Source organism: Rhinolophus sinicus, chromosome 4, assembly GCF_057876585.1.
Source record: "Rhinolophus sinicus isolate RSI-liver-muscle chromosome 4, RSI-T2T, whole genome shotgun sequence".
In the NCBI taxonomy this organism is placed as follows: Eukaryota; Metazoa; Chordata; class Mammalia; order Chiroptera; family Rhinolophidae; genus Rhinolophus; species Rhinolophus sinicus.
This window is the reverse complement of record NC_142504.1, coordinates 89206039-89220867: the sequence shown is the minus strand read 5'-3', so window position 1 is coordinate 89220867 and position 14829 is coordinate 89206039. Positions and strand designations below refer to the sequence as shown.

General features: G+C 50.8%; 1 protein-coding gene across 50 annotated transcripts in view; it reads left to right on the top strand.

Moving 5' to 3' along the window:
• The window catches only part of CELF4 (CUGBP Elav-like family member 4), a 296935-nt gene that overhangs the window by 78129 nt on the left and 203977 nt on the right, over positions 1 to 14829 (top strand). For all 50 annotated transcript variants that reach the window (XR_012498763.2, XM_074340096.2, XM_074340075.2 and 47 more), the window contains exon 2: positions 2531 to 2613. Coding sequence is in view for 49 of the 50 variants with exons in the window: in XM_074340096.2 (XP_074196197.1) it covers positions 2531 to 2613 (83 nt within the window). In the remaining variant the exon portion in view is untranslated. The remainder of the gene's footprint in view (positions 1 to 2530; positions 2614 to 14829) is intronic.

Below are 14829 nucleotides of genomic sequence, written 5' to 3'. Positions count from 1 at the left end.
GGGGTAGAGATGTCAGGGGAGGTTACACAAGTTCTGGGGGTCTTAAAGATTTTGGTTCAAAATGCAGCTGTGAGCTCGCTCAAAAACACTGTGGCAGAAATTTCTGGAAACTGGACAAAAGCAACAGATTCTTTTTTCTTTTTTCTTTCTGGAATCCTTTCCTTGTTATCCTGGGCATGGAAACAATATGGTCATTTTCTCTCCCACCTCCTCCCTCCCTCCTCCTCTCCCTCCTCTTCCCTTTTTCTCCTCTTTCTTTTCTTCCTTCTCCTCCCGCCTCCTCCCTCTCCAAACCTGCCCCTGACCTTGTCCCGAGCTGGCTTGCCTGCGTTCAGCTAGACAGTGGCCGCCTCCCAGTTGCAGGCAGGCACAGGCGGAGGACAAGGCCAGCGAGGGGACAGGAGGAAAGAGGCCCCCAGAGAGGCAGGCGGCAGCACGAGGGACGACGTCACGGGGGCCTCTGACCGCTATTCATTTTAGTCCCCCATGTGTCTCCATCAATAACTGTCTGCTCTGACCAGAAGGGAGGAGCAGCGAGGGGGAGGAGGAGGGGTGATCTGGGGTCTGGATGGGGAAGGATGAGATGGAGTAGGAGAGAGGCTCCTTGGCACTCACAGCTCCTCCCAGCCTGGAGCAGGAGTTGGAGGTAGGGAGGACAGAGAGTCCAGGGGGAGCTGAGAGTTTCTGTCACCCAGCTTTCTCTCCCTGCTTCATTCCTCCCATTTCTGTGTCCCCCTCGCACATATATTCCCTTCCAATATCCTCTCTGAAGCTGGGACAGGAAGGGAGGCAGGACTAATTTCTACATTGGAAGAGGAGGAAGGGGGTTTCATTGGGTGGTGGAGGAGTCAGGAACTGCAGAGGACATTGGAGAAATAAGACGCCAGACCAAGCCTGGTGACAAAGGCTGGTGTTCGTACCAGACTGGCACCACCAGCCTACAGGCTTCATGAAAAGAGGGCCTGGCCCAGGCCACCAGACCTGGCAAAGAACCTGACACATGGTGGGCGCTTAGGAAATAGTTGATAAATGGCCATAAGAATGACCAAATAGCCAGCTGTGGACAGTCAAAAAACGAGGTTGGCTTGAGATGGACTAAGCCAGTCAAGGAGGGCTGCCTGGAGGAGGTGGTCCTTGATCAGATTCTTGAAAGATGGATAGGACTAGGAAAGGTAAAAATGGAGAGAGAGGCATACTAAGTGAGGAGACAATGAGAGCAAGGAAAGGGGAGGTGGATACAAGTGGTTGGGAGGTTAGATAAGATAATGGGAGAGAGAGTGAAACAAGGGAGGGAATGAAAACTGAAACAAGGGAAGTGGCCAGCCTGCAGAGTGACTTCTCTCAGGCCATGAGTGGTTTTGGAAAGTCTAAAGCCACTGTTCCCCACAAGACTCAAGCCTGCTGTTGGCCAAAGTTGGCTTTTGTACTTTCCCTACGGTCCTGGGCCTTGCAGGCCTCCCAAGTCACATGCAGCCACGTTTGCAGGCAGAGGAAGAGGCCCCTGACACTGGAGAGTTTGCGGGAACTCCCAGAAAGACTCCAATCAGCAAGCATTCTCTTTGCCTTGTCCCTGTACCTGAAGGGCTCCCGATAAAAAGTCACTCCTTGAGTCAGGCACCGTGCTCTGTACAATCCAGATTCCCTGGTGAGGCACTGTCAGAATCTCAAGGGGAAAACCAGGCTGAACCTTGGAGACCACTCGGTGAATCCTCTCAGTTCACACACATGAGAAGACTGAGACAGGACAGGAGACATGATCTGCCAGGGGTAGGCTCACCCAAGGAATTAGATAGAGGAAGATCAAGAGTTGGCCTCTGAGCCAGCCTTGCACATTGGTGGGCTGGATATGCCCAAAAAGCCCTCTGACTGGGAGGGGTGGGAAAATATCACCGCAAATGTGCCGTTGGGCTGGGGTAGGGGATACATGGGCAGCCCCATTCATTTCATTAGGACAGCCTGGCCTGGGGTCCTCCTTACATACAGAGCCTTTATTTGGAAAGCCCAGAGGGTCCCTCCATCATCCCTGATGAAGCCGCCAGCAGCGCTCTCTAAGGGGCCAGAACAAGAGTTCATATTCAAGCATGACTGGAGGTGCTGGGGGTTAGGGGGTGGAAGCTGCCCCTTCAGGGAGGTATTGGGGCTGGAGCTGAAACAGGCAAAACAGCACCCGGAAGGAAGGAGGAAGGGAGGAAGGGAGGGAGAGAGGTTGGAAAGGAGAGGGCAGAGGCACCTGAGGCACCCCGGCACGGGGACAGGAAGAGACCCGCGGGGAGAGGGGGCGTGGAAGGGGGAAGATGCAGGGTGGGGAGACTTCTCCGAGGGAGCAAAGCAGAATAGCAACGCGAAGGACGAGAAGCAGACAGAGGAAAACGGAGAGGCAGGAAGGCTCGAGTAGTGTGTACAGGAGAGAAAGAGAGGTGGGGAGAGGGACCAAGCGCAGGAAAGGGCTGGAGACTGGAGGCGGCGGGAGGGCGCGTCGGCGGCCCGGGGGCGCCCCACTGACCCTGTCGGCGTTTGCTTCCCTCCCTAGGCTGCGCTTTCCTCACCTACTGCGAGCGTGAGTCAGCGCTGAAGGCCCAGAGCGCGCTGCACGAGCAGAAGACGCTGCCCGGGGTAAGTGGCGCCCGCCGAGGCGCTAGCGACAGACGCGCCGACAGGGGGCGACTTAGGGAGGCCGGGCGGCGACGCGGCCCGCGAGGGGGCACGAGCCGGGGCGCGCGCTGCCTGCCTTTGCTCCGGAGCTCGCACAGCCCCTCGCGCCCCCAGAAGCAGCGAGGCGCGGGGCGGCGGCGGGGGCCTGTAGGCGCGGAGCTCAGACCTTGCCAGGCACCCTCCGCACTCCGCCGTCCAGGCCCAGCGAAATCCCAAGCGAAGGGAGAACTTGACCATGGCCACAAAGCTCGAGCGGGGCTCCTCCCCTGCCGACCGGGTCTCGCCGCCGCGCACTCCCGGTGCGGGCAGCCTGAACAAGGACGCGGGATGCCATAGGTCCCCGTATCCCGGAGTTGCCTCCGCCAGCCCCGCGGGGCCCCCGGTGGCGGAGCCGCCTGAGCACCAGCCGTTCGACGTCCAAGGCGGGCTGTTCCTGGGGTGGGGGATCGGGCGGGTGGGGGCACCTCCCCATCCCCTCTCGGCGCCGCGAGTGAGATCACCGCGGTTTATTTAAGGAGCCAGCCCTCGTCTTTGATAAACTATCGCGCCTCGGCCCTGGTTTATAGCTTCTGTGAGGGGGAGAAGAGAATTATTTATGGCCCCCCTAACTGGGTGTGATATCAGCCATGGCTATTATCGAGACTAGTTCATCACCATAAAATAAGAAGTGTTCCTCGGGTCAAGGGTCTGCGCGGTGTCTCCTGTGGGTTCAGAGAGATTGGGGCGGGGAGAGCTGAGATATACAGCTCACCGAGTATCTAAAGATAACTGGAAAGATGGGAGTGTTTGTGGGCATAATTTAAAGAATTTATAAATATACCGTGTTTAAGCTGTATTATACAATGGACACTGCAGGGCAGCACGTGTGTTCCATATGTATGCTCACCAATGTTTACACATGCATGTTTACGTTCTTACCAAGCAAACCGTATGTAAACACACGTTTCCATTTCTGCCCCACAGCGGGAAAGGTTAACCAGGTAGACAGAGAAAAGCAACCCCCGGCGGGGGCAGTCCTTTCTGTGCATGAAAGATCCTTCTTTATCCGTTTAGGGGTGGGGAGGGCCTTCCTTCTATTAAGACAGCCTCTGTATTGTATTTTGGTATTTGTGATTGCAAAGCACGGGGCTGAGTCATCTTAATAACATACTAGCGGATGCAAATACATGGAAATCGTGCACCGAACCGGTTTTTGTGTGGAGCCCAGCTCTGGCACGGTGGCCATTCCCCAGTTGGTTTTTAGTGGCTCGGCTACATGCACATATATTATAGTAATTACTTTCTGGGTGCCCTCTGTAAAATGGCAGAAATATGCTCCACATCGCCCCACGTTATGTGTGAAGCATAAAGCCATATTGTAAGATAATCAAAGGCTTCTGAAAAAGGTTTGTGCAGATTAATAAAGTGTTTATGGTACTTTGTTTTGGGGGGAGAGTGTGATAGATATTTTAGAGCCACCCAAATTGAACAGAAAATATCACATTATTATGGGAGGCCCTTCATCAATTTGAAAGAGATTGCTAGGGAGTTTTGTGATGGCTAAAAGCCGGGAATTAGGTGGGGAAACAGAAAGAGAAGGTGGGGGGCGCGGGGAGGGGGGCTTAGGATTTTGAAGTGGGAGAGGTGCAGGACTGGGTGAATTTCAGTAGCAAGTGTGGCTTGTTTGGGATTTAACATTAACTTATAGTTGTTTATTTTACATATAATAGAATAGCTAAGTGATGGAGTGTATTAGTTCTTTAATAATTTATAGAAATACTTTGATGTTGCAGTAATTACATTAAAGGTCACATATCAAAGGTAATTTGGTTGAGCAGCTGTGATGGTTTCTCAGAAGCAATCAATACCACTGTCCGTGGTGCTGATTTCACCAAGGGGCCTGCCAGATTAAAGAAGGCTTATTACCAGGCAGAAAGGCCCAGGGGAAATCAGGCGCACATTGGAGCAACGCGCCAGCCCCTCTTCCACCGATAATTAACACCGTTCCCCATAATCTGTGCTAATCCTTCATACTGGGAGATCCAGTGGCATTTTTCTGAAATCACAAACATGAGTTGGGCAAGTTTGGAAGAAAGGACAAAAATAAACATGGATGTATGTTGGGAGATGGGAGGGCTGAGGAGACAGCCCAACAGTGAAGCTAAAACATAGCCCAGAGTCCCCGCGTGGTGCCTGGAATGCCATCCTTTCTTCAAAGGCCTCACAGGGAGACTCATGGCCTCAAAGCCCTCATCACAATTCTCAGGGCAGGCACAGCCCACAGGGGGAGGGACAGGGAGAAAAGTCAGGCTTGCAGCTTGAACTTCCCAGGGCACATTGTCCCTGCACAAATTCACATGGAGACAAATGAAAAATAAAATGACCAAAAAAATGACGCTTTAAGGTGCAGGCATTTGGAATCCAGAAAACAGAACTGATGCTATTATTGTTGGTTGGTTCTCTCCTTTGAGATCAGAAAAAGTGTGCCACTAGCAAAGGCAGGAACAGGACCAAGCAAAATGTTTTCATCCAACCAAATAATGGGTGTTGCCACCAACTGAGGCTGTGCTCATGGCTCTCTGTTTGGCTGGGGGACAGAGAGAGACCTCTTTTGGTCAGGGGTGACCACATTAGATTCCCCAGTGAGTGCACTCTATGTCTGACTAAGGAGAAAGAAATTGAAAAAAGAACCTGGAAAACTGGTAACCTCAGCAATTTAGGCACTTTTCCAGACTTCAAAATCCATTAAAGTCAATCCGTTAAAACCAGACCTCTGCTTTCTTGCTTAGGGGAGAAGATAGTGCAGGCAGCCCATTCTGCTTCTTCCCCCAGCAAGTTACAGAGTCTAGCATCCTGTTGGCAGCAAGGAAAAGAATCGCATGTTGGTCATGCGTACACAGCACCACAACCAAAACAACAACGAAGACAACACTAGAGCCACCCCTCACATGTGTCCTCATTTGGGGACTGAGTGGGGAGCTCACATTTCTCTTGGGATAAGTATGGAAGCTCAGAAACCAGACCACAATGGCTTTTCTTACAATTCAGACGTCAGGGTCCCTGGGAAGCAGCCTAACCAAAGTCCCTCAGATGCTGGTGGGGTCATCCTGCCTAGACCAATGTCACAAATGGATTCTTGTTTTTGAGTTTGGCATGACTTCAGTAGAATGAAGTTACTAAGCCACCAAGCCTCATGGGGGTCCTTTTGATCCATGTCTTCAGCCAGCGTCTAGGCAGAGTGATTCCACGTTTCGAAACTCTCCAACTTTATCTCTCCCTCACACTCCCAATCTCATTCTCTCTCCTGGCCACTCTCCAGACCACCTTCTTCTATTCCTAATGTTTGTTACACTGTTTATAGTATATAGTCAATATAGGGCAGTTTCTCAATCCACCGACGAGTATTTCCTGAGTGTATGCTGAGCACTGGGCTATGAGTCCTAGCAGACACAAAGATAAGAAAAGCACATCCCCCACCCCTCTTGGAGTTGTTCATCAAATTGCAGACAGAAACCACACACACACACACAATATCAATGATACCAGACAGCACATTATTATAATATGGATCATGTGGACAATTGCTCAATAATAATGCTTAATATTTATTAAACACTTACTATCTGACAGGCATAATGTAAGCATGTTATCTCAATAACTCATTTTATCTTTACAGCCACCCTATGATGAAGATGTCATGATTATCCTCCATATATGAGGAGACTTGGATTTAGAGAGATTAAACAATTTGCCCAAGGTCACACAATTAATAAACTACCAAGCCAGCACCAGGTCTGCTACCAAAACCCAGGATACCCACCTCTCCTTTCTAGGGCCACCAATTCCTTTGAGAGAACCCACATGACTATGGAGTGCAAGAGTTACTTAAAAGTTTGGTTCAGGATATGGGCAAAGTGGGGATAGAGACTTGGGAGGAAGATGGATATGTCAGATGGGAGCTGGTCTGAGAACCAGCCTAGAGACAAGACATGCGTGAGCGGTCAGGAGCCATGAGCTGGGCAGGGGACTGAGAGCTCCCTGGGGCCTGGGTGTACACAGGAGGCCTCTTGCAAGAATTCTGTTCCTTAAAATAGGTCCTGCTGCTTAGTCCCAGCTCCCCCTGCCTTGGAGACTTTGCAGGGAATTGTCTTCCATGAAGAACCCATCTGTTTCCAAACTTAGGAATGTAGGGCCTCTAGGGAAGAAATTCCGATTAGAGAAAAGCAGGCAACACAGGCCAGCAGTGGCCAGCATTCAGCTCCTCTGGCAGCAGCAAGGGCTCCTCACTAGGGCTGATGAGGGGGAAGAGCTGGGTCCAGTTAGCAGGAGGCCTAGAAGCAGAGAAAAGAGGGAGCTGGCAGGGGGAGGAGGGGGTGGGGAGATGGGAACTGTATCTGCTTGGTAAACATTAAAGTTCCAATTCACTAGTTAAAGATTGGCTTTTGTGCCCTCACTCTGGCAACCTGAGAATACAAAGCAAACCAACAGACTCCTCTGGGCCGTCGCCCACCCCCACCGCTCTGTTCAGACCAGTAGACATGCAGCGTCGCTGCCATCACACCTCCTGATTCAGGCCACTGCAACTCAGGACGGGTTATTTCCATGGAAATTAAATGTGACCTTCTTTGAGTTTACCAAGAAAGATGTTAAAATGGAAAATTTTTAAAAAAAACACGAAAAAAATACTCCACTGGCACCGTTGACTCAGGGTGTCTCTTCTTTCTCCCCTTTTCCTGAGTCCCATTTTGTCTTCCTTTCTGTCTCTTTTTCTCTCTTTTCTCTTTATGCCTCTTTTGTCTCCCTTTTGGTCATTTTCCTCTTCCTCTTTTCTCCTCTCACTTTCTACCCTTTCTTCTTTTATCCTTTTCATTTGCCTCCCCTATCTCTCCCGTCTCCTTCTCCTTCCTTCCCAACCTCCCTCTGTTTCCTTCTGTCTACCCCACCTCTACTTTGACACCTATGGTGGCTCTAGGGGGACCTCCCTCAGCTTCCCTGGGGCTTCCCTGATAAGGCCCATCTCCCTCCTGACAGCCCTGCCATGGACGGATCCATCTAATTTTATGAACAACTGTAAAGATGAATGATAAGTAGAAAGGATGCAGGCAAGAACAAGATGAATAAATTATAAAGGGCAAATGATGACAAGAGAGGGGTCCCCAGAGACAGTGATATGATAACAGAAGCTAAAGACGAATTTATGATGGATGTAGTTAGCATGTACAGAGGCTGTTAATTCTTCGGGGTGGTTTTACAACTTCTAGGGAGTGGCACAATCAAAGTGTTTCATTTCAGAGCTGTGATGTATTTCCACGTGTCTGTCCTGTAGGCAGCGTTGGTTTTGCTCTCTATATGGTGAGTTGGGGTCCCATCAGCACATGCGTAGTCTCTCCCATTCCCTACCGCCTTCTGCGTCTCTGCTTCAGATGGTGGAGTCACACACCCGATTCCCGCACACCTCCAGCAGCCTGGTCCTGCTGGTTTTCCTCTTGCTGAGTGTATTCGTTTGGCAGCTGCTGTCACAAAGGACCGCAGACGGGGAGGCTTTAACAATAAGAATTGATTGTCTCCCAGTTCTCAGGCTAGAAGTTCAAGATCAAGGTGTTGGCAAGGTTGATTCCTACGGAAGGTATGAGGGAGAATCTGTTCCATGCCTCTCTCTTCATTTCTGGTGGCCTCAGGCATTCCTAGGCTTGCTGATAGTGCTCTCCTGTTGTCAGGTCATCTTCCCTGTGTCCATGCCTGTCTCTGTGTCCAAACTTCCCCTTTTGATAAGGACACAAGTCATAGGAGACTAAGGGTCCACTTTAATGATCCCTTTTTTACTTGAGCTGCAAAGACCCAATTTCATATAAAGTCACATGCACAGGCACCAGGGGCTAGGACTTCAACATCTTTTGAGGGAGACACAATTGAACCCATAACACTGAGAAATGGGCATCCCTTCCATGGCAGAAATGAAAAAAGTTTTCAGTGTTGTTTGAGTCCCGGGGCAAGGGGGGTGAGGTGAGGGAAGGGGTTCCAAGCAGCCTTTTCTCTGCATCTCCCTCCTGACTTCATGCCTTTTTCCCCCTGTCTCTTGGGGAAATGACTGACATATCTTCCTTCTTCTCCCATATTTCTTAGAAAAGAACTATTCATCTATCCTTTTAGGGCAGTGATACTGAACAGAGAGGAATCTTGCCTCCCAGTGGACATTTGACATGGTATGGAGACAGTACTGACACCTTGTAGGTAGAAACCAGGAGGCCACTAAACAGCCTACAAGGCACAGGACAGCCCCCACAACAAAGAATTATCTGGACCAAAACATCAGTAGTGACGAGGTGTAGAATCCCTGTGCTACAGCCAAGGGTGGGTGGAAAAGGCACAGTGAAGTCTTGGAACAGAGCTTTCTTCTCACTTACTCACGGGTTCTCATTCACTTGGGGACAAGCCCAAGGGTTCTCAGAGTGTTAGAGGTAGGAGGTACTCATTAAGGTCAGATGGTGTAGTGATGGGCAGCAGAAGAGGGCAAAGCCCATCTCCAAGCATTAGAGATCATTTCTGGCTGGCCATTCACACACTCACATCTGTGAGCCACGTTTGGCCCCAAAGGCTGCCAGTCTCAGCACCGACTTCCAGCTCAGTTCTCTCATGTTTACCCACATGGACTCTGTGATCCCAGTGAAATGAGCTGAGAGTTTGCTTATGACAGAGCTGGGACCAGAACCTGGGCCTCTGCAGCCCACCCCTGTATGGGGTTTCTCCAGCCTCTTCCTTCAGAAGAATCCCCATCCTGACAGGAAACAGATCTGGCAGGCATATGCCTGACCTGGCAGCCCCTCACCATGTGACAGACCATGCCACAGATAGAAGGGCTGGGGCTGAGAGTACCGAGATCCTAGCTGGGCCCATTACGCAGAAGGGAACACCAAGGTTCCAAGAGGGAAGTCAAAAATGCCTTCAATCCAGAGACTGAGGGCCAGATGGACACAGAGGCTGTATCTGGGGCACCCTTAGATCTTGACTTTCGTCATCCACACCAGTCCTTGGCCCCAACCCACTTTCCACTGTTTCCATGGAGAGATCCTTTACTCCCCTTCCCGCAGAGACATCTCAAAGTCCTCCTCCCTCCCAGGGCTTTGCCCACACTCTCCCTGTCTCCTAGACTGCCTACTGTTCTCTTCCCTGCCCCTGCCCACGCTGGCCTGGGTGGGAAGATGTCCCCGTTTTATAGGCAAGTGACTCTCAACTCCCATAGGAACCATAGCTCCTCTGTGACTACCATGATAGAGCCCAGGCCTGGTTATGGCCTGTATTCAGTAAGCTCCCTCACTGATTTGTCTGAAAGAACCAGAGAGGCTCTGTGTCCACAACCATCATATCTAAATTGAAGGAAATAAATAAGAGTCCATATGAGATAATGGGCAGAACTTGGCTGAGGGTCCGGGAACCTAGGCCCCAACAAGCCATGTGACCTTGGGCAAAGTGCTCAGCTCGGAACTCCCCTGGGCCTCCATCTTCCAGACTGTGAAAGGAGGCGGTGGCACAGATTGCGTCTGGAATCCCTTCTAGCTCTGACATTTTGTAAAATTCGAAGACTAATAGACTTGGCATTACTCACATTACTTAAGATGACAGATGAGGGGAGAGTGGGAGGGCAAGGAAGAGAGCCTCCTGCTCCCCACTGCCCCCCTCCATGTGTGACAAATGCAATAAATGCAGGTCAGACATGTCCCTCCCTGACGCAGACCAGCCAGATTGCCTGCTTCTGAGGACCAGCTACAGGGCAGGGCTGCCGTGAAGGGCTGAATCCCTGATGGCACGTCCACCCCTGCCCCGCAGCCCCAAGCCTTTCTCTTGCCCTCTGCTCAGGTCTCCTGGTTTGTGAAACCAGGCAGACATTTCCCACCTTTCTCCAGCACTTGCCCTGGTGTGGTTTGGATCTCAGCGGCCATCACCCAAAGCAGCAGCCACACGTTTACAGGTTACCTGCCCCATGCAGAGTTCTCTCGTGAGAGGTGGGGTGTCTGGCATCAGACACAAACGAGTGAGACAACCCGTTGCTGAAGAAGCTTACAGTCAGGTTTGGGAGGCAAGTGTGAGGACAGCTCATGATCCAGAAATATCTTTAGGTGCTGAAAAATGGCACTGATGGGAGTTCCCAGGAGTCAGATGAGAGAGACTCTGTGACAAACTAGAGTGTTCTGGAGGAGCCCACAATACCACAGTTGCCTCCTGCTTCCAGATTTTCGCCCCTCTGATGCAGTCTTTATAGGGTGGCCAAGGTCATCATAGAGATCTGACCACCTGCAGGCTTCCTGTCACCCCCAAGAATCAGCTGGTGGCAGACTCCCTCCCCTGGCCACGCACCCTCCAGACTCACGGAGCTCTTGCCCAAGTACATCACCTCCCTTCAGGCTCTTCTTTCTTCCATGTCATTCCCTCTGCCTGGAGGGTTTCTAGCCATCCTTGGAGGACCAAATCCAGCATCCCTTTCTCTGTAAAAATTCTCTGGCCCCTTCAGAAAGCTTTCCAAACCTCCATGGCACCTGGCACATCCCATTGGTCCCATGCTGTTCAGTTAACTCCACTGCTTTTCACCTTTTGGAATCCCTGACCCTACTGTTTTCTTGTACCTGCTCCTGTGTCTAGAGCGGACTCAGAACAAGGGTGGGCAGCAGGGATTGGCTTCTCTTTCTGCTCATTGACCTAGAGGGCCTTGTCACCTCTCAGTGGCATTGTGACAGATCCATTCTCATGGCTCTCCCATCCATATTACCTCCAGGCCCCTGGAGAGTTTGAGCTTAGCTCACACGGCAGGGTTCCATTTGGAAAGACGAGGTTTCACTTTGCAGTCGTACTTAGAGGAAGGAAAAGCTGCGTGGAAGGTGCTTTGGCTTGAGCTGTCACAGCTAGCACGGGTGTGCGTCTTTGTGGGTGACAGGAGGGAGGGGAGTTTCCCTGTACATGTGTGTAAACCAGAGGGGGAGTCCCAGGCTGCTCTGTGGACCTGCTTTTGTGAGTCCACGTAAGGCCCTTTAAGGGTCTGCTGACCTTACGCCAGAACAGAAGGCTGGGAAATGGAACGTCTGTGTGAGCTCCTGCTGCTCTATGGCTATGTCTGAGGATTGGAGCTGTTTCTTCTAGAAAGCATGTGCATGGGCGAACAGAGAGCCAGGCATCTGTGGTGTTGATGTGCATTGTTCCTGAATGGTTGGTTGCCATGCCTCACCAAAGATGGACAACCCTGGGTAACGAAGGCAAAAAGTGGTCTGGTTCTTTATTTAATTCTTCATGGAAATAGTTGTAAAGAGAAAAGGGCTGGAGTTCAGGAGGTTGAGGTCTCTCAGGAGCCCAGTTTATTGTGGTTCCAGTGTGTGCTTTGATCAAAGGCATTTGTGGTGTTTCTTGACGAGACCAACAGGCGGTGCCCGGCAGGTGGCTTCCTCTCTTGGGGATTGCACGGGCACAGGCAAGTCAGCCCAGTGTGTCCCACTCTTCCCGGCACACGAGGTAAAATGATGTGAAACTGTCCATGTCTATGGAGGACACCAACCAGCTGAATGACTTGGGATAAGCCACCTTATCTTTCAGGGCCTTTTTCTTAGTTCTAGAATGAAAATCCTTTTATAAGACCGTTATGTGCTGTGGGTTGCTAAAATGATCCAGGTATTACTATGCAAGACAAAACAGTGATGTGAGTGGATGACTGTCAGGGTCCTTTGCCACAGTAAAATCTGGTGACTCCTAATTCAGACATGAAATAATCACAGGACAATACAAATTTTAAATGGTCAAATGGACTCTATGTCCCATGACCTTTCAGAAGAGGGTGGTGACTGTGAGCTAGAATGACCAGAAAAGGCTCTGTAGAGGGAAGAGTCCGGAGGTGTGTGACGGAGAGGAAATTAGAAAGGTAATAAGGAGGAAGCCAGGAAAGCCTGAATTCTCCTCCCAGAGTTAAGGATGAGAACAGGGCGGATGCGGTCGGAGAATGGAGCAGGCCCTTCTCACAGTCCTGCCCTTCAGAACCTCCAGCCCCATGCAGCCTGCAGGTCCCAATCGACTCCAGGCAGACGAGTCACCAACATCCTGCCCACTCTGGATGTAGCTTCAGGCCCTAGCAATCCCCAGCTTCCCTCCTCCCTGGAAAGCACTGCCTCCCCTGCCCACCCACCGCAGTTCTCCCAAGCTTGAAGACTTACCTCCAAGCCCGAGATTGGAAGCTCTAGGAAGCTCTTCCAGGCTGCTCTAACCCACATCCATCTCCGCCTTGTTTGAGCAAAGTCAATAGCACCAGAGGTCCAAAGCGTGGTGAGCATGTGGGCCTGGGACCAGTGCATCAACATCACCAGATGTTGTTAGAAATGCAGTCTTGGGCCCTACCTCAGACTGTCTGAGTCCTGTCGCTCAGACTGCACCCCACTGCATTTTAGTAAGATCCCTAGGAAATTCATATACATAAAAATGCTTGATGGCCACTGTCCTAACTTTAGGCTTTAAAAACTATTGTTTTAGTTTGAGTGCTCCCAGAAGCAGACGCTAGACAAGCATTTGAATACAGGTGGCTTCTTTGGGTGGTAACCCCAGGAAACACAAGGAGATAATGGGGAAGTCCCACAGGGAAGAAAAGAAACCAGTACTGCCACTGTGTTATCGGGCAGACTAGCTTCCACTGTGAGTAGCTCTTATTCCTACTGGGGACTCTAGACCCGTGTGGACCACAGTCCCCAGGGATGTCCACCCAAGGTCAAAGGAGCTGGGGGATTTGTACACCGGTTCCTACCAAGTCTTTGGTTGAAGATGTGTGCAGGAATCATTGATTCCCCAGCTCTTCTAGCTTGTACATGGGTGGCAAAGTGGGTTCCCAAGAAACCCCTCAAGCAACAAGTGCAGTGTTGGCAGCTGGATGCCAGACCACTATCACTGCAGTGAGGAGAGCCTGGGGCTAGGGGCAGGGCACTGCCTGCCTCTGCTTCCAATCTACTCTGGCTCTCGACTCCAGCTCCCAAATAGGAGAGCAGTTAACAGAACCCTGTCTGTCTAGCCATGATGACAACTACTATTCACTGACTATTGCTGCAGGCCAGACGTTGCACAGCTATCATCTCATTTATTTGTCAAGACAGCATTGCACAGGTGCTCTCAAGGAAGCATTGCCAGCACTATCTTATGGAAGAGGGCGCTGAGGTGAAGGGGCTTGTTCAAGGCCATGTGGCCAGGGAGAAGTCTGGCTCCAGGGCCTGCACTCCTTCCACTGTACCCCATGGCACCAACCCTGTGGAAAAACCTGAGCTTCACAAGGGCAGGAATGGTGTCGTCTTCCTCAGTCCCTGTCACCCCAAGGCTAAGACCAGGCTGCTCCCACAGGAGACTGGCACGATTGCCGGGACACATGAGGCAGGGCAGTGGCCCTATAGGTGTTACCACACACCAGACCTGCCTTTGGATTGGAGAAGTCTTGTTCTACATGGAAAGCAGAAGCAGATTCCAGCCCCAGCTCTACCTGGAATCTTACTGTGTGCTCTTGGGAAACCACTTAACCTCTCTGAACCCCAGTTTCAGTGACTACCCTGTCAGTTAGAAATATATTTTGTTGCAGTGGCTTCAACAAATGAAGCTTTGTGTTTTTGCATATCACAGAGTCTGGGATCTGGTATTGGTTCAACAGCATGACCATGTTAGTATCAGTCTCCTCCCTCATGGTTATAAAATGGCTGCCCCAGCTCCATGCATTACATCCACAATCAAGCAGAGTAAGTCCAGCTTTTTATCAGAAAAGCAAAAAATATCCCATAGGCCCCTCCCCAATAATTTTCTGTGTATGTCTCATTGGCCAGAACTGTGTCACATGACCACCCTAGCTGCAAGAGAGGCTAGGAAAGGGGATGTGTTACCAAAGACGAGACACATATCTGCCATGATCAAAACAGCGTTTTAGTTAGTGAAGAAGAGGAGATGGTAATGGGTAGGAGCCAGGAGAGTCTGCCCTGCTAACCCTATAGAGAGAGGTAGGGGTCACAGAAGAGCAAGCTGGGCAGAGCAACACCCCACACACAAGCAGTATTTTCCTTCAGCTCAGATCATCACCCGATGCTTATACGAGGAGGCTGAGTCAGAAAGAGTAGTTTCACAGGGTGTTCCAGAGATGTTTCTTCAACGTAGCACTGCTAACTCAGCACATTTATTCAATTACTGACATGGTTTCTAATTCCA